Consider the following 27,730-nt stretch of genomic DNA (forward strand, 5'->3'; position numbering starts at 1 on the left):
CTGTGAACTCTTTTGCGACATACTCTCCTCCATTGTCGGTGCGTAAGCAACAGATTCTCTTGCCAACTTCAGCTTCTGATATTCTCTTAAACTCCTGAAACTTCAAAAAAGTTTCAGATTTTTGTTTCATAAAGTAAACCCATACATACCTCGAGAAATCATCAATGAAGGTCACCATATACTTCATCCCACCAATAGATGCTTCTTTGATAGGCCCAAACACATCAGAGTGGATTAACTCTAATGGCTCATTTGCTTTAAAATTGGTTTCTTTGTAAGGCAATTGATGTGCCTTACCATATTGGCATCCTTCACACACTGTGTTGGTGTTTACAGCAAGTTGAGGAAGACCTTTTAGCATTGATCTTTTCATCAAAACATGTAGCTTTGAATAGCTAACATGACTTAAGCGCATGTGCCACAAGTCAGCCGTATCGTTATTTCTTGTCTTGTCAACATATGCAGTTTCAGCAACCATTACATAAACTGAATCTGACTTCTGCCCCTTCAGAATGGGTTCTTCACAAATCTCAAGGTTGCGATAAACCTTCACATCTTGTGGACCAAACAGAACAAAATGGCCAGAAGATGTTAATTGTGAAATTGAAAGAAGATTTTTCTTCATACCTGGAACATGGTAAACATGTTGGAGTGGCACCTTATCAGCACTATATTGAGAGGTAACTGTAGTATTGCCAATATGAGCAATTGGTAACTTTGAGTTATCCGCGGTCACCACAACTTTGTTGCCTTTGTACTCTGATAAATTTTGTAGCTTGTCTTTATCACCTGTCATGTGGTTTGCACAGCCCGAATCAAAAATCCAATCTTTCTCATGGTCAAAGTGTTGAGTAGTTGTTGCTGTAAAGGCAAATTCCTCTTCTGTTGCAACCAGGGCTTCTACCTCCCACTCTTCTTCGCTTTTGAATGTGCTTGTGTTACCCTCAGTGACAATGTTGCTCTCTACGTCCTTTTTCTTTGACCAGCAATCTTTTGCCACGTGTCCCTTCTTCCCACAATTGTAGCACTTCCCCTCAAACTTTCTGTCATTGCCGTGATACTTCACTGCTCCTCTTTGATGAATCACTTTGTCTGCACTTTTAGACTTGTGATGTTGCCTGAAACTTCCTTTGTATTTGCTGCTTTTGTTGGCGTAGAGAGCTTCCTCCTCACCTTTTAGTGAAACTCCTCCCATCTGCTTAGCTAGTGCTTCTTGACCAGCCATCAAGTTTTCAAACTCAACAAGCGATGGTTGATTTTGCCATCCTTGTATTGCAGCAACAAAACTTCTAAATTCAGGTCTCAAACCATGAATGATTATTCTTTTCATCCTGGTTTCTCCGATTGGAGCAGTTGGATCCAACTCGGTTATTTCACGACACAAGGACTTTACTTTGTGAAAGTATTGAGCAATCAACATGTCTCGTTGAGCTAATGACATCAGTTCACTCTCTAACAATTGAAGTCTTGTGTCATTCTTCTTGGAGAAAAGCACAACGAACGTATCCCAAACTTCCTTTGGAGTTTTGGCATCACGGATATGCTCTAGCACATCTTCTTCAACAGTGGTTTTTAAGGCGAACATTGCTTTGCCCGCTTTGATCTTCCACTTACGCAGAGTAGAGTTTGTATCCTCCACCTCTGGTTGTGTAACTTCGCTTCCATTAACAACCTCCCACAGATCTTGGCCCTGCAAGTAAGACATCACACATGTAGACCAAGTGTTGTAGTTTTGATTGTTGAGCTTCTTTATTCCACCAACAACATGAAGATCGCTCATTTTGATAACAAAGGGAAAGCACTCAAAAAATAGCTCTGATACCAATTTGTTGAAATTGAAACTCAATTAACTTGTTATATTGAAGATCAATATCTGATGAAATTGGAATAATATTTAAGTAGAAGCAAATACACTTAAATAGGCTTACAAAAGAGACGTTGGTTACACAACCAAATTCCTAATTATTAGAAACAGACTCCTACTAAATAGAACAACTAAAGACTTAGTGAAAAACCCAATGACTCAGCAAACTAACAGATACTGAAATAATAAAAACGTTGGTGTTGTATTTCAACACTTTGGAAGTGGGAGATGGAGTAGAAAGAAAAAAAGAGTCTGATTCTAATTTATTTGATGGAAGGGGAAGAGAAGAAGAAGAAGAAACAGGAAGGGAAGAGAAGAAGAAGGAACAGGAACTGGAAATCGAAATAGAAGAGAAGGAAAAAATGATGTGATTATTTGATGGTGATGGTGTCAACAAGTGTACTGATAATAATTTTTTATTATTAAGATAATAAATAACTTCTTGAACTATCTTTGCCAAATCTCTATTTGGATTCTAAAATTAAAAAAAAATGAGTCCATGTTCAGACTAAGTTGTAGGATTTACCTCTGTTGCATTTGCCAACATATACAAATTGATCTGCAGGTTGGTGTTTAATTTAGTTGTCTATTTCACATGCTTAAATATGAAATTATTAATTGATGAAAAACGATTTTTATGGATCTCTTTTTTATTAGTTAAATGGTTGATAGGAATTCCATTAGAGATAGAAGAACCTAATTGCTAATTTGTATATTTTGAGTTGGTAACTGATTTTTCATGGGAGATAGAGGGACCTAGGATAAATTGCATCAATGGTGTACAACTTTTATCCCATTTCACACTTTGGTGTACAACATTCGTTTTGTCATACTAAAATGTACAATCTTATTGGTAACCTCCCACTATAGTGTATAGCAGGTACAAATGACCGGTCAATGCTTAATCAACGTGACACCTCAACAATTTTCATTTAACTCATTAATAAGGATGGACCCACCACATATTCAATTACTAAAATACCCCTAGATTTACTTCCTAAATAGAAAAATGTAATCCCCTTCCTTCATTTATTTTCTGTAAATACTTTCTCTCTCTATCCACTCTCTCTCTAACTTTCCCTTTCTCTCTCTATCCTCTCTCTCTCTAACTTTCCCTGAAGGTGTTCGAAATGTTCTAGACACTTTTGAAGGGAAAACAACTGGTAGCTTTGAGCAATGTTCAATCTTCAATGATTTTAATTTGGAAAATGAATCATCATCTGGGAAGTACTGGTGCCATAAATATCTTAAGTTCTTCATGGATCTAAAATATATTATCTTTAGATCAGAGAAAGCAACCTAAAAAAATCAATTAAAAAAATAAGCTAATTAAGGTAATAAGAAGCTATTGAAAGAGAAAATCAATAGAAAGCAAAATTTCACCAGCTCATTAAAGAGGTATCCATCAGCATTCTCATGGTCAATGCGAAGCAATTTTCTATCCTCAATTGCATTAGTTTTGAAAATTCAATTTTCTATCCTCAATTCCTTTAGTTTTGAAAATTCATTGGAGAGGTATTTATCAGCATTCGTTCTTTTTCAAAATAAGAAAAAGATAAAAATAAAAATTTAAAACGACTAAACAAGCTAATAGAATTCCAGTTGTTTTGCAAAAGCCTATGAGATGTGGTAGAGAACCCAACGTCAAGGAGCTCAATCGAGTGAACCCAGCGTCAAATGTAGAAGTTACGGCAAACATTTGTTTAAGGAAAGTTAGACAGAGAGAGAGAGAGAGAGAGAGAGAGGAGATAGAGAGAGAAAGTGAAACATTTGTTTAAAGAAAGTTAGAGAGAGATACATATTGAATTGGTTGAAATTTAAGAGATTTCCTATTCCTATCTCTCTCTGTTTTTAAATTATGAGTTAAATCGTAAATTAAGAGATACATATAGGCTGTGTCATACGGTTTCCTATTCCTATCTCTCTCTGTTTTTTAGAGATTTCCTTTTTCCTTTTGTTATGATTGTTTTTGTTTGATATAGGCTGTCACACGGTTTCCATTTTTTGCCCTTATAGACAATTTATGCCTTTGATGTTCTGCTGCTTATTGAAAATGAATAAAGGTTAATTTTCATTTTCAATAGTTCCGAAATTGAAGACATTCTGGGGATTCTCTTTCAGAATCCAACTATAGGTGCTGAAGGATCATGGTAGAATTTGGTACGTTGGCTTGGGCATTAACCCGAAGTTAATCTTACGAATACGTGAACCGAGTTTGTTGTTTTAAGTCTCTTATTTTGAAATCTGAACCATGAATAATTCATTTACGATTTTTCCTTTTTCTATCTGTAAATGCTCTTAGTCTCCATGAATGCATTTCTGGGAAGAAATTGGATACTTGACATTACAACCGCGGTTTAAAACTTCAAATCATGTTTCTATTTACTAGCTATGTTTGACTTTGAGATTTTCGGCTTTTACCATATGAATGACATATGTGGTGAAGATACTATGATGACGTGCATCCCAAAATGATGAGAAGCAAAATGTTATTGCTTTACCTCCAAATCTATAGCGTAAATGTTTCTAATTTTTGCTTTTGATTGCTATTTGATGAATGCTGCTTCATAAGGCAATTCCTCCTATTTGTGTTGTTCCAATACTACAGTGTATGTTTGCCACTTTTGCTGGTGTTGTTGCTGCAAACAAACCTTGGTATGTTTCATCTTCCAAACCATTTATTTAATATGATAGCTGGTGTGGATTTGATACTTCACAATATAAAAGTTAATATTATTTTTTTTTTGGCAGTTAGGACAAATAAGTACTGTATGTAGTATATTCCAAATTGTAAAATCCATTCTTAGATGTTTTCTTCAGTTTCTGCTTAGTAGTCCCCATAATTGAGAAAAAGTCATTGTTTCTTTCTATTTACTGGTTGCATATTTCCATGTCAGCATGATCAACATCAAAGTAGATTGGATTTAACTATGCTATAAAAGGTATTTGGTTAATGTATGTACATTGGATAAGAAAAGATGTAGATAATGTGTATAAAATTGAGTTCTATATTGGCCTTCTCTTTTGCAAACCCTAATTTTGATATTGATGCAAGTAGAGTATAGAAAACAAATAACAAAAATAAAGACAAACAACAAGGAAATCATGCATTAAGTGATAGTCATATACATAAATGGTACAGAGAATGCAGAGGCATGAATCTTCAGAATTGTTGGATAAAGGCTAGATTTCGACAATAAAATGTCATATATAGTCATTAAAAAAGTTCTATGAATGCTTTAAGGAAATGACATTCTATTTTCTCACTTTCTTTCATACTTTATTTAAACATTTGTTTTGTTGTATAATTATTGACTGCAATTTGAGAATCTATTTGACTTCAAAGTATAGATTGAGAACCTAATTAATAGTTTTACAAGGTTAAAAACCTAATTGAATTTCAATGTATACGGTAGGAACCTAATTTGACTTTAACCCGTCTAAAGTATTGTTGTATTTTGGATATGGTACTTAGGTGTTTACAATTTCTTCTAGCTTATACCATTTTAGGATTCTTAATTATTCTTTTAGATTGTTATAGGTTTAAGCACTCTTGTATTGAGGTATGGATTCAGATACTATCTAAAAGCATAATGAACCACAATGGTGAAAACCATTTCTTTGTTTCATCTAAAGACTTAGATTTTTCATTGTTTACAAAAAGTTAATATTAAGGTGAATCATGTAGCAACGTGGGAGGAGAACACTGGCTTATAGAACTTTCCTAATTTTTCGAATAATGTTTAGACTCTAGACAGTTCCACATTTCGGTTGCCTTTGAAAATCTTCTTTATTGACATTTCCTAATATTTGATTTTCTAAAACACTTTTCTTCTTTATCAATTAATACATGTGATGATGCCTTTTGGTTTGGGGTTCGCTCCACAAGCAATTGATTTTTCTTCACTTTTGTTAGTAGATATGATTTTTTTTTTCTGGCCTTGATTTATTTTTATGTTCTTTCTATTATGTTTTGCCCCACTTACAGTACGCAAATGAAGATTTTTCTCACCATCTCTCCTTTTTGCTCAATGTTTATGGGTTGATCTCTAAGTGTTTTTTTTCGATTTGTTAACATCACCTCTTTTCGATGAGTTTAATTTCGTTCTCTTCTCCCAACTCTCTTTGTCTCTCGCATTTTGATTTGGCTTGAAAGGCCTGGAAGATTCAGTTTCAGATTGTTTATTTTTTCCATTCCTAAAATTAGTGATATGTTATTGTACAAAATATAATTGCTGAGTGAAGAAATATGTCAATGTAAAGAATTTTATGTCAAATCCATACTCCACGCTTTTAGACAACATAGTGTATTTGAAGTTATTTTATTTTTTGCAACCATTTTGAACTTCCTAAGAAATTTTTTTAGGACGGAAGGCGAGTTCATGTGATAGTAAGGGATTTGAAAGAGCATGACAGAATTGTCAGTGAACTGCTTTAACCAGTGGATATCTTAAATTAATGGAATTAGGTCTTGAAGAATAAAAAAGACATCCATATTATTTGAGATTCAGATGGTGTGAATTTTCAAAATCATTATACATGTTTTTAATTGCAGACTCTGTCGAGAAAATTGATGCCTAGAGAATAGTTGGTTATGCTCTATTCAAGGATGGGAAGAGTACTAAATTGACATATCCTTTGAATTTTTTTTGATGCTGATGTTTATGGTAAGAGCTTCCATAATGTGCGTTTTTTTAGGATGAGAGAAAAAGCTTCTAATCTTACCAACAAGTACTTTCTATTGCTCAATTTACTTGAATTTTCATGCAATTGATGTCTTGATCACATGATTACGCTTACTACTGAATTCTTTGAAAGAAAACAAGACAAATTATATTACTACTGAATTCTTTAAAAGGAAACAAGACAGATTATATCATAGTCTTCGTACTCTGCTGTTGTGTATTTTATTGTTTTTCTTGGTAAATTTGATGTAATTTAATTGGTTCATGAACCATACATTTGTAATATATAAGGTTTATGATATAGTGATGATTTCTTTTTTTAGTTTCTTCATGTTTGAATTGGCTTTTGAATTATGAAATGTATTGATATGATATTTTGGATATGAATGGACAATTGATATTCTTTACTGTTCTGTTGTATGATGTTAATTAGTTTCAACTTCTTTTTCTCAAGCTTCTTCCTAATGTAATAGACTCATGTGCTAAAATTAAAATCCAAAACAATGGATAAGTATATGAATAGTACTAACAATATTATTATTGATTTTCTTGAAATTTTTGTTTTTGATGATTGGAAATTTGATGAAAATTGAAAAGAAAAATCTATTGACAAAAAATATTATCGATTTGAAACAAGTATTTCTAATATTAATAATTCTAATTTTTTTTGAAAGAACCATTATCTATCTATTATATATATAAAAGTTGGAAATAAAAGCAACACTTAATAATAGAATTTTTGCTAATATGTCTCAATAATAGAGATTTGGTTTATGTGTAATTTTTATAAATTTTTACTGATTATCTGAGATTATTAACTTACTAAAATTGTGATATTCCATCGTTCTAAACAAGTGCTTGGCCCTCAACCCCAACTGGTACTATTTTACAGGTTTAATAGACATATATTTTTAGGATTATTGTCCGTGTTGCATTCGCAGTTTTGTATTTTGTATCCCCATTTATCCCGATTAATTGTAATATGTAATTTATTTTTTTATTTACCGTTTTCTATTGTATTACTATCCACATCAATTAAACAACCGTAGTGTCATATAAAATAAACCAAGTATAAAAGTTTGAAATGACCTAATATTAGACAAGTAAGTGAATTTTCCAAACCTATCTTTAAAGGGTGTAGTAGTCGAGCACATTAGATCTACTATACCAAAATTTTCCAGTCTAATAGATTGGGTGGAGACTTTACATATTGTTTAGTTATATGTTTTTTAAAATCACATTCAAACAACATCAAATATTGAAATCGAGTTTAACCGCTCATGATAGATGTGCTTCCTTTTCTAGTCTAATAGATTGGATGAAGACTTAATATTATAGTAATTTTATCACTATAATGCTTGCCTTTACACTACCTCATAACGCATTTTTTTTACAATACGAAAAGTGCATGAACCACAAACTTATAAAAGAAGTAGTGCAAGATCCTGTTTGTATATAGACAATGAAAAAAAGGGGTTGATGCCTTAGAAGCTAATCATACATGGGAGTTAGTTCAATTACCAACAAGGAAACAAGTTATTGCATATCAATGGGTGTATAGAGTGAAATATGAGATGTGACTAGTTCTTGTTGTAAAGCCAAACTAGTTGCTAGAGGTTACAACTAGCAATATGGTATAAACTACCATGAAAGTTTCTCACCAGTTACTAAAATGGTGAATGTAAGGGTGTTCTTGGTGCAACATAAAAAAGAATGGCATATTTACCAATGTGATATCAATAATGTGTATCTGCATAGTACAATTGAAGAGGAATTACATATGCAACCTCTTACAGAGTATGTAAAGGCAAAGAAATGAGAACTTTGCAAGCTTATCAAGTCACGTTATGGCTTGAAACAAGCGAGGAGACAATAGGATAAGACTTCTACAGAAACATTACTACAATTGGGTTTTGTTAAGTCCTTACATGATTATTGTCTTTTCACTTGGACTATTAATGAAGATTTTGTGTCTCTTATTATGTATGTTGATGACAAGGACTTCAGTTGCTTTTATTACACAAGTCAAGTAAGTTTTACATGATAGTTTTACTATCAAGGATAATGAGGGAATCTAAATATTTTTTAGGCATCGAATTGGCTAGATCACTTGAGGGTTTGTTTCTTTCACAGACTAAGTATATTAGAGACTTGCCTGGAAGAAAGGAGTGAAAAAATTAGTTGTTGAAATGGATTCTTAATCAGTTTTAGATTTTATGCATGGAAGTGTAGAGGTGCATCACCCATACAATTGGTTATTTACGGTTGCTTGGAGTTACATGACAAAAATTGGAAGATTAGATACATCCATTCCTACAGTGAAGGTAATCGCACTGCTGACTGGATTGCAGATTTCGCAAGATCACTTTCCTTGGATCATCACGAGTGATACACCTTCTACATGAATTTAGGAGATTTATATGAGGATCGCAAGGGTTAGCCCTTAGTCGTACTATTTGTATGTAGCTTTTTTGTTTGGTTCAAGATTTTAGTCCTTTTTTTGATAAAAAAAATTACTCAATAACCATTCTCAGTTTACCGAGCCTAACACTGTAGAATGGAAAATTATACCGTTTTTTAATAGTCGGGATGTTGACAATTTCAACGTTGGTTTTGGATCACCGATGTCGGCTAATCATATAAGAAGAAAAGAGGCTCTACGACATAATTAATAACTGGTCTTCTATCTCGAATAATGCTTAAATAAAACTTTTTCGAGAGAAATTATGGATCTATCCTCTAACTAATGCCAAAATTATAAATAAATCCTTATTAAATGGTCGATTTAAACTAATGCATAAATTTTATATAAATTATATTTTTTTTATAGTTTGTCTGATTTCTCGGTTCGAAGCTTGTCAAGCACTTTTTATGTGGATCTTCCGCAAATTAAAGCTTTCTACGTACATTGGACTCGAAATCGAGATCTAGTTTAAGCGACTTGAGACCCTTAACTACTTAAGTCAATCTTAATTGGTACATAAATTAGATTAATAACAATCAATCTTAATTGGTACATAAATAAGATTAATAACAATATTTTATACAAAATTAAGGAAATTAAACTACATACCTTTAGATTTGAAGGAAAAGTGAAGAAGGTAGTAGTAAAGAGTGAATAAGTTTTTGTTCTAATTTTTTGTTATCTTGTAAAATCCAGTATATATAAATACATTAAAATATGAATATGGTAATAAATAGGAACACTTGGAATTAAAAGGGACAAAATAAAATTTTACCCTTTCCGCCCAGAGAGCAGAGGCAACTGACACCGGTTTTTGATTAACCGGTGTTAAGAGATCGGTTAAATCCGGTCTTACTTTATTGAAAATATAAATTTTTGAACTCGGTTATTAAATAATCGGAGTCTTTGTAAAAAATGAAACCCATAATTGTATCATCGGTTTCAACGGTGGTAGAAGAAAATAAACATTAGGTCCATTATTTCAAAATGAATATCTTTTATACTTTGTTTTTGATAAAATAAATTTACTTTGTTTTTTTTAATTTACTTCAACGGGTGAAACATAATTTTAGTATTATTTAAAGGAAAAATACAGAAATTATCCGAAAGAAATGCGGAAAAAGAAATGCAGCCAACAGCTTAAGAACTGGAACGGATACATAAAGAAACGAGAAAGCGCCACATAAACAACCTTACCCCGAAAATGGCAATAACTACACTCCATCACTGGCACTCATCCCTTCCATTAATTACCAAATCCCGTCCGTCCACTCTACAAAGGGTTTTGTGTTCCGCTTCTCTCCATTCAAGCAAGGTCTGTTCATTTACTTCAATGTTTCATGAGTTTTAGCTTAATCCTTTTTTCTTTAATCTCTGTGAACAAAGTTTAAATTAGAATCTGAGAAGACGCCATTTCTTTTTCCCTCTATTTTTGGTTCATGGGAGGAATTCAGTGCAGGAGAGAGTACACTAGCGTAATGATAGTCCCGACCGGAGTAGGAGCTGCCATTGGTGGATTTGCTGGCGATGCTTTGCCAGTTGCTCGTGCTTTATCTTCCGTCGTTGATTGTCTTATCACGCACCCTAATGTGCGTTCTCCTATTTCTCTCTCTCTAACCTCCTTTTTAATGAAATTTTGCTCTGCTTCAGCTTTGGCATTGCTGTTATCCTGTGCAGTCTAGAAATTCACTCCGCTAAAAACAATTGTTTGAATTTTTTTTAATATGAATTTGACATGATTTATTTATTTTTTCGAAATTTTTATTATACTAGTTGACCTCTTCAAATCCATTTTCAGGTGCTTAATGCTGCAATGCTATATTGGCCTATGCCTAATGTATTATATGTTGAAGGTTATGCTCTTGACCGTTTTGCAGAAGGCTTATGGGCTCTTCAGCCTGTTCACCAAAATAAGGTCTGTTCCTTTTTGCCTTCCATTTGTTGTTGCGTTTGTCTTATATTTGGAAATATAACACTGATTGCAATGCTTTCACCCATTGGACTTGCAATATGAAGTAGGTGGGATTGGTTCTTGATAAGGGAATAGAGGAGGAGCTCCGAATCCGGAATTTGCAAGTGGCTGATGCCACCAGGGCTTCCCTTGGATTGCCCGTTGTGGAATATATTGTTACTGATACCCCTTTAGAGGTACCATTCTTTTTGGCCTTATCGTTTTTTTATTTCAGTTCGTTTCTTCTGAATTGAAATTTTTGGTCAGAATTGAACACTTCAGTTTTAGGGCTGTTTGCAATTAGCTAGCTTTTGATATCTCTACAGAATAATGGTGTTTGTCGAATTCACAATTAGTTGTACCATTGGTTCATTCTTATTCTTGAGGCACATGATATTATTATTTAACTTCTTTACTATTCTAACTTCGTTCTTTTGAAAATAGAATCCGGTTCAAATATGATGTTGAGCACATTTATATTTTTCCATTTGTTAACGGTTTCACTTGAGAAATATTTATCTTTTTGCTTGTACAAGTCAGTATTTCTGCAGTTCTTTGATATAATTTGAACCTAATTTTATATTACCCAGCAAAATGCAAAAAAAAAAAAAAAAAAAAAAAAGAAAAAAAGAAAAAAAAAAAGAATCTTTTTACCAATGTGATTGTTAAATTCATTCTAAAGCTCATTATATAAAGCAGGTGGAAAAGTGGATTGATTCATATAGTGGACAATCCACTGGAAGGATTAAGCATCCTGGTTCGTTATTGCGTGCTGTGGACACTCTAGTTACCCAATCTCAAGTGGATGCTATTGCAGTAGTTGGACGTTTTCCAGATGATGACACTGAAGATGTTGATGATTATCGAAAGGGTATGGTATGGTGATCTTTTTTACTTTTTTTAATGGTGCCATAGTATTGTGTAGTTTCATAACTTTGGATGTATGTAGTGTTTGAAAAGAAAGATGCCAGAAAACATACAACAAATTTTGTCCCTTTCTTTTGGTTAATTGCTTGTATGCTGAGTTTTTAAAATCTTATGTAAGAGTGTTTAAATGGTGAATATTATTACATGACAGAAACTTTTAGAAAGTAATATGCTCTGGTTGCTGCTTCATACTGATTTTCTAATTTCTTAATTTCAAGTTTCGTAATGGTAATGTCAGGAATAGTAATAAAAGCTATTCTACCTATCAGCTTACACTTTTGGGTCAAATGGTTCCTTGACATGGTATTATAGCCTCTTAGACCAAGTGTCGAGGGTTCGAATCCTGGCAACTGCATTTATTGATGGAATTTCAACACATAGCAAGATAGGCTTGTGTTGTACACGCTTCAAGCCCAGGGGCATTCGCGTGTGGGGCTGTGTCAGGGATACTAATAGAAGCTGTTCTTGAGCTTTACCTATCAGTTTAAGCTTTTGGGTCAAATGGTTCCTTGACAGGTAATCACTATTAAAATCCTACTTGAAGTTCAGGATTATTACCTTACATATGATCTGATTCTTTTCGTCCCATACTTAAAAAGTCGAGGATATTGATTTGGTCAAGTAAAACAAAATTTAGGAGCCCATTGTTTCAGAGTTATTGGATGCATTTCTCTAATGTAGTCCTAATTTATTATGTCTCCTTGTCCAGTGTTTTCTTCAAGCATTTTCAACTAGGGAACTGATTTTGTTAATTATTCAGTTAAAAGCATGATTTCAGCTGCTTTCAAATTTATTCTGTCATTGACATGTATTCCTTTTATTTAATTATGGCAACAGGGAATAGATATATTGGCAGGAGTTGAAGCTGTTATAAGTCATCTAGTGGTGAAGGAATTCCAGATTCCCTGTGCACATGCACCTGCAACAAAAGCGCTTCCCTTGTCCTTATCTCTTAGTCCCAAATCAGCTGCGGAAGAGGTTTGTAACATAAAGAAAATAGGAACTTGTTTCTTTTGATCACTGATGTGTTAATGTTAGCATTAGCAATTGTTATAAACCATGGAAATAGAGAGAAATCCATGGGATACCATGTAGATTAAGAGCCTACATGAATATATTAAACTTAAGATGAATACACATATTTATACAAGGTTTTCCCTAACAATTAAGAAAACATAGTGGCCCTACTAGCAGCTCTATATCTGTCAGAGCAGGCTAAGCATAAAAGGGCTGGACTGATTCATGGGAGGAGGAAGGAATGTGTTTAGGCTCTAGTTCGCTTGCTCACTACTAGACATCACCATTGAAAATAGTTTGCAAGTGATTCTTTTCGACCCTCTTGATACCATTTTGTTGACTCGCTTTGTAGTCATCATTTTCAGGGTCCTTTCTTCCTTCATACTCTTTAGCTCAATTTGTTTCCCATCTTTTACACCAAAAGTCTATTATATCAAAATCAAAAGTTATTGGAGTACGATTCCCCTAGCATGAATCATAGTCTCCTAAGTCTGGGACCCTTAAAGTAAAACTGAACCTAGTGTTTTGCATGGTCCAATTATAGTCATTACACTTTGTAGAGACTTGTAAGCTGTCTACCATTTGCCACAGTTATAACTACTAGTTTAACCTCAATAAGATGTAATTTGACTTCCTTACCTAAGCTATGAATACTACCACTGTCAATTACTATCATAATGGGTTTTCTGTTTAGAGTACCTTTTGCTAGTGTCAGTCAATCCTCCATCTAGAGCATTGGTGGAGACCAGAATTACCTCCTGGCTTGCTTTTTCCTAGTTCTAGTTCACCTTCTTCCAAGGTTTGCTCTAGCTCAACATCTTCTACCCAACAATTTCTTGTATTGGTGCCCTAGGTAATGGCAATCACTGCACTTCCAACAGAGTCTTAGGGTTCTCTTTTGGTTGGTGTCAGATATTAATATGAATTGGGTTTTAACTACTAGCTTAAGCTTTTAGTTCAGTTGGTTCCATGACATGGTATCAGAGCCTCTTTGACCAAGTGATCAAGGGTTCGCTTCCTGGCAACCTCATTCGTTGATTAAATTGCTGGACATGGTAATATAGGCCTGTGTTATGCACACTTCAAGCCCAGTTGGCATTCGCGTGCGGGTGTGTGTCAGATATTAATATGAATTGGGCTTTAACTATCAGCTGAAGCTCTTAGTTCAATTGGTTCCATGATAGTTGGTAATATTGGTTACTGATTTAGTTTCAGCTTGTTTAGCTAGGATGGTGGTGTGAGGGTTTAGTGATTTAGTATTGGAGGTAGAAGGAACCCATGGTTTCTAAGTAAGGGGTGACTTGAATGTAGGTTTGGGCTTAACCACTTCCGGAATATCCTTGAGATGATTCTCCTGGTATTTAGCATTGTTGATAGCAGAGTAAACTTCTTTAGGCTCATGATACCTTACTGCAGATCTGAGCTTTGGTTTGAGTCCAGCAATGAAACGCTTGGTGTAGTAGGCCTCAATGATCTCAGATTGCTCCTTCTCCATTTTCAACTTAATCTCTTCAAATTGGTCTTGATGGATAGCACCAGAGGAGCTCTACCTTAACGGAGTCAGTTGCTCTACTACTTCAGTCACCTCTGTTTCTTGAAAACTTTTGCTCACTTCATCTACAAATTCCTCCAAAGTGATTCCAGAATGAGAGGGGATCCAATTTTTGAACCACTACTCCGCTCATCCTTGCATGTGCAGGCCAGCCAGCTCCACCTTCTTCTCCTACATGGAAGCTATTAGGAGAGCTACCAAAGATACCTTTATATGGGTTGAAATTGAAAGTGGATGTTTTGTTTAGAGTTGGGTTGGACTCGAAATTTGGTTGAATGAGTTTGGCCAAGGTGGATAGTGATTTATGAACGAGATCCTCGAAGGCTTGGTGGGAGTTGATCTATTCCTTTGTGAGTTGATTCTGCTCGAGAAGAATGCATTCTATTCGCCTCTGTTTAGCAGACTGGACCTCCTGGAGATTGGCCTGCATCCTCTCCATTTTTTCTGCTGTCGCCTCAAATCTGTTATGGAAGTGAGCAGTGATCTCTTTGAGCTGTTGTTCTTACGCTTCCAGAGCTACCTTTGCTTGTTGAGTTTCTGCTCTAGTTTGCTTATAGGGTTTGTTTGTCATTCATAGAATGGCCCGGAGGAAAAGATTTCTGTACCAATGTCAGGTTAGTACACTGACTGTTAGTATTCTTAGGAATGATTGTAGAATAGATGAGGTAAGAGAGAGAAGGAAAGGATCAGAAAGAGAAGGATTGCAGAGAGAAATAATTCTGATAACTCATTGATAGATTACAAATAGCAATAGCATGACCTTAAATAGCAGCTGTACTCAGCTGAGATCAGCAGGAAGGTACAGTTACAGCCATAGATTCTATAACTGGCATAAAAACCTAGCTATCATCCAAAATAGGCTGACAATATCCTTCTAAATGCAGAAACAGAATATAACGGCTAGGAGAATATAACAGCTCAGAAAATAACAAATAACAAATGAACTACTAACAGAATAATGAAAATAACCAATCAGTCCTTGCGTTGGCACGTGACATAATGCTAACTTATAGCAGTAGTTTTCAAAGAGGGAAACAACAACAACAACAAGAAAGCCTTAGTCCCGAAATGATTCGGGATTGGCTAACACGAACCATCATATAAAACCGTGAAATCAAGTCGTGTTAGCGACACAAATTCTCTCTCTCCACTCTGTCCTATCCACTACCATGTCAATCCCCAATAAACTCATATCACTCTCGATCACCCTCTTCCAAGTTTGCTTAGGTCTTCCCCTACCCCTCACCACTACATCCCTTTGCCACTCTTCAGTCCTCCTAACCGGCGCATCAAGCGATCTTCGTCTTACATAGCCAAACCACCTTAGTCGGTTTTCCCTCATTTTATTCTCAATAGATGTAACCCCTACTTTTGTCCTAATTATTTCATTACTCACCCGATCCTTTCTCGTATGACCACACATCCATCTCAACATACGCATCTCCGCCACCGACATCTTATAAATGTGACAGTGTTTCACTGCCCAACACTCCGTACCATATAACAATGCTGGTCTGATTGCCGTGCGGTAGAATTTTCCCTTCAATCTATTAAGCATGCCGGGGTCACAAAGGAAACCCGTAGCACTCTTCCACTTCGCCCACCGAGATTTAATCCTATGAGCAACATCTCCATAGATTGACTAAAAATTATTTTGTGGTGCGGTGTAGAGAATTGATTATATTTATGTATTTCCAGAGATTCAGAAACTAGAATGCAGATATATTTCTCATATTTCATTTCCTGCTTAAAAGAAACGGAAGTATTTTATGCTAAAAGGAAAACAAGGCAGTTCTAGGAAAGAAAATTCCGGATGAGGATTAGAAGTTTGTTACTCAGATTGACATTGCAGAATAGTAATGCAGATTTTTTTTATTTGCTCTGAGGTAATTTTTACATTTTAAAAATGTTAGACATGGCCTCACTGAATGAACTTTTCTGGATGAACATATGAAGCTGAATGGAAACTAGGAAAAGCACATAGATGAAGTGAAAATATATCAAAAAATTTACACTACGCATTTTCAATGCTGGTCAAAACAATATAATGTTCACATGAACTCATACAATGCCTTTGTCCTTATCATTTGCAGGTTGATGCATGTTCCCCTTCTCCACCTCTCTAATATATGATTTACTTTTTTCGGCAGATAGGACACACTTTCTTGCCTTGTGTACTTTCCGGGCTGAGTAGAGCTCCTCAGTATTTGGTAAAGAACTCCCAGTTCTCGAATAATATTTGCGTATTGGCCAGTGATGTCGATAGTGTTATTCTACCACTAAATGCCTGTGGAGGAGACGGTGTTCTTGCTTTTGCACGGAAACAAAAGAAGGTAGAAATTTTAAAGTGTGATAACCCCACATTTTTCTTTCATTACAAGAAGTTTGCAGGCTGAATGATAGCATTTTGGCTTCATATCACCTGGTCTATCTTGCATTTTATATCATTCTGACCATAAGAATTTTCTACATGTCTAGTAATTAAGTTCACATAATGAAATAATGATTTTCTTTTTCAGCCACTTATAATTACAGTGGAGGAAAATGAAACAGTCCTCAACAGTACACCAGATAAATTTGGGATCGAAACGGTAATATCTCAGATTTAGACATTTTGGATGACTTATTGTTTCCATACTAAGAGAAAGTGAAAACTGTATTGCAGGTAACAGTCTCAAACTATTGGGAAGCAATTGGTGTTGTTGCAGCACATAAGGCAGGAATTGATCCATACTCTCTTCGAAGAGACAGAATTGGCAAAATTCAACGCAATTCATTCGTACGGACTAATGGGTTTGCAGTTTCAAACATGAGTTAGGAAGCCTGGTACAGATTTATATTCAGTTTCAATTCATTCTTTAATTCTCAAGTAATAGGTGTTAGCATTAAAATGAAATGGTTTTCACATTTTTTATTTGATAAAGAAACAAAGTCACCAAGAACTGTATTTCTTCATTCGTGAGCATGACTATGAAAGATAGGTGGAATATGGATCCTCAATCCTTCGCAGTGAAAGGCGTAGGCGATGTTCTGGTATTGGTATGCTGATTTGGCTTTTAGTCTTTTGAAGATTGTTTTTAGAGTTTTTACTATCAAAAGTTTTGTCGGGGCTAAAAGCAACATATTTTTATTGGCCAATTTTTTTTGATGGGTTGTCCAAATGAATATATCCTAGTGTATTTGACCAGGTTAGAAGGTAGGAAGCACCAGTACTTTTAGGAGGTTAACATAAGAGTGTCGGACACTCCAGACCCTCGGACACTTCGGGGACACTTGGAGACACGCACCCAACACTTCAAAATAACTGTACCCTCTTTTTCTTCTTTTTTTTTTTCACTTCAGGACACCTCTGGGACATTTCGGGGGACATGGATTCTAAGTTAATTAAGTAGAATATAAGGGTATTTTTTTTAAATAATTTTACAAAAAAGAGGGGTTGATATATACAAAAAGAAAATAAAAATAAAAATCCTAATAATAAGAAAAGAAATCAAAATCTGAAGAAAAAAATAGCATTCGCCCTTTTTTTATAGTTTCAGTAGTTTCAAGTATCAAATGTTTTTTTTTTTTTTTTTTGATGAATTAATGATTAACAATGGATGCTATTTACAGTTTATAATGACTAATTAATGTTATATATAAATATATTTGGCGTGTTCATACCGTACAATGTTGCATATTTATTTATTTTAAATGGCGGTATCATTCTAAGTTAAGGAATGGAAGTTGCAGCAAATAAAGTCAACAACTTGTTCCTTGAAGCCTGTAAAAGGAACTGAGTTTAAAGAGTAGCACATCAACAATTCAACAAAATAATGCTTCTTTGATATTTTTCTTACATTTTCTTAGGAATTAAAGATCAATTTGGCCGTTAAGTTGGTGGTACTAGGATCTATTTAATCCAATATTAATTTGACATTTTAACTTGGTATTTAGAGTTAACAGTAATTTTCACATAGCCAATAACTGATCAAGTGAATTTGGTCAATTACCGTTAGATTGAAGCTTTATTAAAATCATTATAAGGTTTAGATCCACACCTCTTAGATCTAATGGTGAATGACCGTCAGTCATTTTAGAAACTCTTACTGCACTCTTTAAAAATAATATAAATAATTTGATTCGTGATTTAAGATTGATTAAGATATATCATCTATAATAATACTCTTTATATTCACTCCTTATTTATTATTTTATAATTAAAATTATTAATGATTGTTATATTTGTCAATAGTGAAAGGGGAGACTTCTTAATAATAAATTATTAATAAAAAAATGAATTTAGAATGCAATAAGTGGTGGAGAAATACTCTCTGTTAATAGAGATGATGGATATATCCTATCAAAAAAAAAAAAAAAATAGAGATGATGGATATACAATTATTGATTTGATGAGCTACTAGGAGGTTGTTGGAGCTAATTTTTAACTTTTTATCTTCAAATTTTAATTTAAAAGTCAAACTATGAGGATGTTGGAGATACTCTAAGTCATTATATTAAATTATGATTTTATTTAGACAATTATGCATTGTTTAGCCATTGAAAAATTGCATAACATAATTTAGTTTTTTTTTTGTTTGTGAATTTAGTAATGGTTGAAAACCGAAAAAGGTTAACCGATCGAAATAATTGGTTAACTGATTAGTGGTTAACCGATTAGTGGTTGACCGAATCTAATAGACTAGTGTATGGTTAACATTTTTAAAAAAACGAAAAAATGGTTAAACGACCGAATTTAATTTAATGGATTGGTTAATTGGCCATGTGCACTCTTACTAGGAACCTTTGGGAGATAGACGGATGGAAAAGGAACAATGGTTGTTTCGTTTGCCAACAAACAATTTAGAGGAGGTGTTTCTTTTGCATGTTACGCCCCTTGAGCAACCGAAACTCCAAAAAATTGTTCCATCTTGTATTCAAGTTCAGACTCGATACCTTCATCTCGAAAAGCTCTATAATGCATATTTTCCTATAAAGAAAGATAATTGAAAATCAGTTTGAAAACAATGTAGTCTGTTAATAAAGCAAGTATAAGTAAATAAGTTAACCTCAATTTTTTCTTCCACCACACCTCACTAGCGTTCCCTTTTTATGATCCCAACCTAATTCCATCTCTTTTCTCCAAAGGTATCGAATTCTCATCCAATCCCATTTGTTTTTCAATTTGTTCTTGTTATATGCCAAACTCGTTTTTTTTTTTATGGAACTTCTACTCAGCACCTTCCACAACATTCTTGGTGAGATCGTTGCACCACCACGTTTTCCCTTACCTTTTCAGCAAATTGGGTACACAAATCACAAAATATGCGTAGAGAAAGTTTATCTAGACCAATTAGCCAGACTCACATCTCCTTTACCACCTTAATTGCTCTCTTGGTGTTTGGTGTCATCTTGCTTGTTATACTACTAAACAACTAGTGTTTCCAATAACTTAATGATGTTATAAACTGAAACTAATGTCCTTATAGTTTATTATTTTTCTTTTGTCCTGTAATCATTCACTTTTTGCAAAGTTTTATTTTTCTTTCCTGTTATTTTTAAACTAATTTATTAGAATTCTATAAGATTTATTTGGATCCCATATTAGAGATGAAAATATTATCAATCAAAAGCAACTAGTTATTTTTTCTTGTTATTCTGTGGGTCTTTAAAATGTAAATTAATAGTCCTGCATATGTTCCACTACATATACATGAATTGACCAATACAACAACAACAAAAAAAAAAAAAAAACATATACATTAAGTAAGATGGATTTTCTAAATTGAAATTAGGTTAAAAACTTCAATTCAATAATTAACTAATACAGCAAAAAGCAACCACAACGCAATATATAAAATTGAATTATCAAACAATCAAGTATGATCATGATGATAAATTAATAAACTAACCTTGATGATGATGATAGATTTTTCAAGATTAAGATGGAGGAAAAAAGAGAGGAAAATCGTTTTTCAAACGAGCATATGAGAAGATTTCAAGCTTTCACAGATTTTGAATAAACAAAACTTCTTCTTATTTTTGTAAGTAGTGATAATAATTAGGGATGGAAAGGTCTTTTAACATAAATACTATAATCTTTTAATTAAAAAACTTCCAAAACGAGCTTTTTTAAAATTAACGGTTTGAACTCAATCCATTCTTAGTCAAAACTCTAAAGTGGTTAGGATACTTTAAAAATGACACTTATAATGTGGTTCACCGTTAATTTTAGTTATTCTACGATCAAGTTTGAGATTTAAATCTTTATTATAAAATAACAAAGTGTTGGGGGTAAATGTAATTTTTACATTTATTCACATTTTTACCATAGGTTATAATTATAACCTATAGTTTGTCATTTTTATTATAAAAAAATAAAGAAAAACAAAAGAAAAATAAAGAGTATAAAAAAATAAAGAAATAAAAAATAAAAAATAAAAAATAAATAGTCAAAAGAAGAGGAAAACATGGGTTAGTAGGTGACAAAGTGGGAATATGCCATTAAACTAACTTAGATGTGCAGAAAATCCGAAATGATCACTGGCCACTTTTGATTAAATTATTCGGGGAACTAAATGTTCAAGAACATCAGAAGTGAGCTCAGATTCAGAAAATAGACGTCCACAGTTTTCTGGATCCATCCATCTTCAGCATCATCACAGGAAGTCAGCTGCAGAAACACAAAACAATTTCGGATCAAAGCTACAACAACCAAGTTGAGGCCTATAATTAAGGAAGCACAACCACATTTTGTTCAAAATGGAAGCATGACATAAGTAGTGGATAAGTGTGTGCTTAGTGGGCACAAATCTCACCTATAAATAACCTTCTCCATCTTCATTCAAACCCTAAACAACAAAAACAAACAATCAATCAACAAATTAAACAATACAAAACACACAACATATATCAATACTTTTCTCTCAAATATATTCAGCCTATTCATATTTTTCCAATCATTTCGGTCCCTTTTTTGTCCAAATTCATCCCTAAATTCAATTCTCAAGTTTCAAATACATTTCCAATCATTAATCCTTCGTTCTTATCATCAATTTTAGCCACAATTCCTACAATTACAAGCTTTTGTTCATCATTTTGAACACCAATTTTCAGTAGCCCCCTTTGTCCGATTTTAGTCATTAAAATCGTCCCTCTAGGTCTCTGATTCGGTACAGTTTGCTCTTTTTCCGATCAAACGCAAATCCGATTCATTTTTCTACTCAAATTCACACCTAAACACTCAATTTCCTAGCCAAAATATCAGTTCTATCACGTCAATTCCGATTTATCTATACTCATGTCCAATCAATTAGGCCCACTAAACACGCCTTCCACTCAAGTCAAGCATCGGTCTCGGGATAACGACCTCAGGCAGACATGACGTTTCAACGCGACGCTTCGACGCAACTGCTCACCGCTTCGGTTAATTCATTTCAATTGTTCATTTCAATTTCAATTTCAATCACATTTATTGCTTTTGACATTGTGGATATTAAATTTGCTATTTGTCTTGACTGTAATTATTTCTATTCGGTTTATTGTAACCCAAAACTCTTATTTTAAAGTAAATATAAAAGAAAAATTTCAAAACTCTTGCGTTTGCTTTATTATACTTGCATTTTTAATTACTGAAAACCATTGGTCCAATTCTAGTTAAAGTTGTGCTGACGGCAACTAGGAACCCAGAGAAACATTTTCATAAGCCTTGCTCTTCCCGTACAATTATTTGATTATTAGTCATTTTTCCATTAGATATAGGCGCATATCTATAAAAAACCGTTTTCTTAAACGTAGGTTGAGAACCTAATTCTCTGGCACGCCCGCATTTCCCCGCACGAGTCAAGGTTGTAAATGGAATATTTTCGTTTCTCAAAAATATCGCCAACACAAAGGTACATACGTTTTCTAAAAAAAAATTCTAAAATTATAACAATATGAGATAAACCCAAAATAGTAGCATTCAAGTATTTTTTAAAAAAATAATTACACTTACTATTTTGTTACTCCTCCAAAAATTAGATTACCCTCCTAATTGGAAGTTTCTTTCTAAGAATAATGGTTGTTTTCTTTAAAATAAGTGTTCACCCCTAAGAATAAATGTTTCTCCAAGAATAACTGTTGGTCCTTAATTAAACTTTAATTAGTCAATTTATAGACTAAGGGGTAAATATGTCAGATTTGGTGCAAAAAAATAACTCCAAATCTATAACAAATGCGACAAAAAATTCGAGTTAGTTCGGATTTGAATTTTGATTCAAACGGGTCCGCATATATTAGGACTGCATACGTTGTCCCGATCGCATCTCAGATGCGAGTCCATGGTACCACATTTACAACGTCTGATTTGAGTCCGGTTAGTTCCACTGGATCCATGACAGGACACTTTACGTCTCTAAGATAAAAATAATAATTCCAAGATGGATTAATGCATAGGTCAAATCTCGATTCCATTCCAAACTTCCCTAGATCGTAACTTCGTCGTTATAGATCCGAATCTAGCCTAGTGAATGAAGCACTAATCCCAAGTTCTACTCATCTCGTAGCCTTTTGGGACATAACCGACTTTCTATTAAAAGGTGGACGTTTGATTTAGACTATAATTGATCGACATTTAGATTTCTAGGACTTCTAGAACTTTTCTTCCCCTGAACATTACCACGGTTCAGTTAGCAACCAATGTATGGTTTTTATTATTGGGACCCAGTCTTGATCACATGCATCTTAATGAGCATGAGAATTTGCTCATTCACCGTTAGATCTAGGCTTATTAGACTCCTAAGGTGGAGATTCAAAGCATCCTGAAGTTTAGATTTAATAAGCCTATATCTAACGGTGAATGAGCAAATTCACTTGCTCATTAAGGTGAATGTGAAAATTCCTGGGACCTCGTCCCTAGTGTCTACAGTTGGCTAAACTGTGAACATAATCATGTGGTTCCTTAACTGCCAGAAAACTAGAATTGTTATTTCCAAAAGTCGCACTTGAAATATTGCTAGAAGCAGTGCTGCTAATCAGTGGCGGAACCAGAACCCAAACTAAGCTAGAGCTTAAATATTTAATAATAAATTTTTATAACGTTAAAAATATTATATCACGTAAAATTTAATAATTTTTAACACAATAATTTGGGGGGCTAATTTTAACCGTGCAGTTGACGGTAAATTTTCAAAGTCCAGTCCGTTAGGGTTGAGCAAAATTTTTTTAGCCTCCAACGTGTTAAAATTTTAAAAAGGTTATCATTTTTTAGAAACTAGCATTGAACTAATAGAAATTAAACATGTTTACTTTTTTTTAATGGTATAATAAAAATGAATATTAAATATGTTTACTTTTTTTAATGGTAAAGACATATTAAAAATGAATTCAAAAGTGTTACCAAATAAAAATAAAGAGTCCATAAATTAATTAATAATGGTAACATATTTTTATAATTATTGAAAAATAAAATTAAAATAAATAAAAACTTTTTAAAAGAAAATGAAGTTGGAAGGAGTTGAACATATACCTCTCAAATAGAAATAAACATTCTTAACCATCTCATCTACCTTTAAACATTGAAATAATACTACATAAATCAATATAATTCTCTCCAAAATATTATCAGACACCCATTACTAATTTTTTTTTCTCAATTCTCCGACGGTCTGCCGAGGCTCGAGCCCACTCTAACCCCCTAGTTCCGCCCCTCTGCTGCTAACTATAAAAGAGTGGTAGACTGGTCTCTTGTTTTTTTAGTGTGAAAACTCGAGTTGAACAATACTGTGTATATTCAATCAATGGTCTCAAGAGTATAAATAATTGTATATATACATCTTAAAGAGAAGTAGAAGAGAGAATAAATATAAGAGTGTTTAGGATAAACTCAATATTGCCAAAACCAGACATGACATCAAATTAGATTTATAGTTGGAATACAGATCACTTGGTTGAACCGAATGATTCGGATTTATCAAACCAAATAACGTAATAAATAGGGATGTAAGTGAGGCGGGATTTTCCATCCCCGTCGGTGACCTGCCCCAATGGGAACGTGGAATCACCGATAAGAATCTCCATGAGACGGGCATGGAGATAATTTTATCCCCCGTCACGGGGTTTCGTTAATCCCCAATGGAGAATCCCCGACGGATCCTCAATTATTCTCCATTGTAACTAAAATTCTATTTTAAATATTATAATTTATAACATTAAATTTAAATTAAATAGACTTATTTTCAAATACAAAATTAAATGAGATAAATAAAATATTAATGAAGGACTAAATGAATATTTTTTCTAACCTAAATTAAGTGAATTGTTTTAATTTTTAGTATTTTATGATTTTAAAATTTTTAGAATGATTACTTATACTTGATATTTATTAGATGTTTTAGTTTTAGTATATGGTGGTCTTTTTTTTTTAATAATAGAAATGGTGATTCCCCGCGGGGACAGGGATATGAAATAAGAAAAAAGTGTTTTTAAATGGGGAGGAGATCCCCGCAGGGATGAGGATGGGGGACAAATGTGATCCTGATGTCTCGTGGGGACGGGGATGGAGAATCCCCGACTAGTCGAGAATGGGGATGTGAAATGCATTCTCTGCCACACCCGCTCCGTTTGCATCCCTAGTAATAAATAAATACACAATATTTATATATAATATATATACTTATTTTAAATTTATTTTTATAAATTATATATATATAAACAAATAAAAATTAAAAATATAAATGATTTAATTTTTTGCTCATTCCTTTAGATGACAAACAAGTAGCATCAGTTAAGTTCCAATTCATTATTCCAAGCATTTAAAAAAGGATATAAAAATATCGTAACGTAGATAGTCGGGAGCAATTTTACTCATAATGTCTAAAATGGTGCAATGTTACTTCTAACGTTGGCAGCCAAAAGCAATTTTACGTCTAACGTTGACAAGTTGTGTCAATTTGAGAAATAATTCATCAAACGATCTTTCGATCATGAATCTTATCATCTACACTTCACATGCGCGTCATTTTTATCACTCATTAATAGTAACAAATCACAAATAATATATGATTAGACGTGAAAAAAAAATATTGAGCTTTTGTACGAGTTGGAAAAAATTCAAATGTTTTGCCGAATTTATAAATATTAATCTCCAATTCTAATATTAAATCATAAAAAATATAAAAGCTGTTTTTAGTACCAATTAATATGCAATTGGTGCAGAAAAAAGAATAAAATATATGTATTTTTAATAATGTTTGAATTTGGCAAAACTTGCCAACGTTAGAAGTAAAATTGCTCTTGGCTACTAACATTAAAAGTAAAATTAGGATAAAATTGCTCTTGACTATTAACATTAGAAGTAAAATTGCTCCTAAATATAAATATTGAGGTATTTTTACACCTTATCCATTTAAAAAACAATTTTTTAAAGTGTTGCAATATACATAAATTCCTCTGAGATCATTTTATATTTTAGTTGTTTTAGGTTTCATTTTTCATTTTTAGTGATTTAAAAAAAATAAAAAATGGGGTCATCCTGGTTCCTAGTTCGACCGTCAAGTCTTGGGTCGACTCGGTTCAAGCTAGGTTATTACAAATTTATAAATATATGAAGACCCAGGCTGGAGGTCTAGTCGGTTTCGATTCGGCAAGTTTGAGTCTAACAATATTGGATAAACTACACAATCCTAACCTTAGAGGACTAGGAAACCAAACCGTGGACTACTCCCAGTAATCATGAGTATTCTAATCATGGTGTATTGAACTCCAATTCTTTTATTTCAACATATTAAGCTTCTTGTTTTTTTTGTCACATCAAATATTTGATAAGAAAAATCGGTTTTAATATAAAACTCGGTTGACAGAATATTATTCATTTTATACGCATTAAATTTTTTATTAGTTAGAAAACTCTTTTTATATAAACTATAAAAAGTATAATTTAAAAAATAAATAAAATGAGTACCGTTATGAATTAGATATTCAACTTTAATAATAGTAATTAGTAACCGACCTTCCACCTCGCATGACAGTTTTCCGCAACCCTTCGCTACCTTTGCATGCTTCTTCGCAACCTACTGTTCCTTCGGATGGCATCAGAATTCCAATCCATCTGCAACCTCCTTCTCCTCGCTCCTATCGAGATATTACTGCATACACTGTTCGAAACGAAGGCTGCTTGGAATGCTCAGGCTCCGTCTAGACGCTCGAAATCGAGAATCCGCCCTAATTTTCTACGATTAGTCCCTCTAGGCGTTTTATTGACTTCTAGGCGATTTTCAGCCGCTTCGACTCCACCTAGGCCGCCTCGACACCGCCTAGACCGCCCAGATATCGACTAAACGACAATGAACAAAAGCATTTTTAGTTGTGAATTTATTATTTTGCTTTATTATAATTCACTTTTAAGTTGTTTCAATGATATTGTTGTTGAAATGTTAATGTTTGCACAATTTTAGAGATATATGTTACAAATATACATATTTTTCTATATTAAATAATTTTATATTATTATTTTTAGATAGTATAATACATATTTTCATTGAATTTATATAATAATTTGTTGATTAATAAATAAAAAATACAAATCCGATTAATCCCCAATTAGTCTCCGACTAATCCCCGATTAATCCCCGAGGGCCCTGTCCGTCCGACTAGTGCCAAACATTTTTTACAACCATGACTGCAAATACTACCATGGGTGAGCAACTTCGAATCCCCGTGGATCTCAGGGAGTCCGGTATGGGTAAGATTGAATATGTGAATGATAACCCTTTGTTTTCTAGTATTATGATTAGTCCCCAACTGGTGGCAGAGTGGTCCAAGGCCTGGGAAGATTCTCTTATTGTGAAGATTTTAAGACGCAACATGGGATTCATTGCACTACGAATTGAACCATGGAGATTTGAAAACCAGTAGGTAAATGTGACATGATCGACCTTGGGCATGGTTTCTTTCTGGTGAGCTTTGAGAACCCTTCCAAAATTGTTCTGCACTTCATGACTAGCTTCGTGGAGATCCACCATCCATTTTCTTGGCTTATTCATTGTTGCATTTTACTCCGGAATCGAGATTGGATTCACTTAAATCACACGTATAAGGAAGGTACGTAATAAGGCGGCTGACTAGTTGGCGAACTTCATAGGTTTATGTTCTTTGGGTTACCATGAGTTTGGTGCGCCTCCTGCAAGCCTCCAGGAGATCCTTGCAGCTGATAGTATGGGCTCTTTGTCCAGTAGAGTTTTTCATTCGTAAGCTTGTATTTTCTTTTCTTGTTTTTCTCCTCGGGCTTTTAGCCTATTTTTAATGGGTAAAT

General features: G+C 33.7%; 1 protein-coding gene across 3 annotated transcripts; it reads left to right on the forward strand.

Moving 5' to 3' along the window:
• Positions 1–10,135: 10,135 nt before the first annotated feature.
• Positions 10,136–17,525, forward strand: LOC136208314 (uncharacterized). Of its 3 annotated transcripts, none has more exons than XM_065999137.1 (9): positions 10,136–10,328; positions 10,468–10,602; positions 10,812–10,928; positions 11,033–11,161; positions 11,661–11,840; positions 12,729–12,869; positions 16,611–16,793; positions 16,980–17,051; positions 17,126–17,525. In XM_065999137.1, exons 1-9 carry the CDS (start codon positions 10,218–10,220, stop codon positions 17,276–17,278), a joined length of 1,221 nt encoding a protein of 406 aa, XP_065855209.1. In that variant the 5' UTR covers positions 10,136–10,217; the 3' UTR covers positions 17,279–17,525. The 3 variants fall into 3 exon arrangements, with proteins under 3 accessions (XP_065855209.1, XP_065855210.1, XP_065855212.1); XM_065999138.1 differs by having other exon boundaries at positions 11,664–11,840; XM_065999140.1 differs by having other exon boundaries at positions 10,196–10,328; positions 10,473–10,602.
• The last annotated feature ends 10,205 nt before the right edge of the window (positions 17,526–27,730 follow it).

The sequence above is a fragment of the Euphorbia lathyris genome, chromosome 10 (assembly GCF_963576675.1).
Source record: "Euphorbia lathyris chromosome 10, ddEupLath1.1, whole genome shotgun sequence".
Classification (NCBI taxonomy): Eukaryota; Viridiplantae; Streptophyta; class Magnoliopsida; order Malpighiales; family Euphorbiaceae; genus Euphorbia; species Euphorbia lathyris.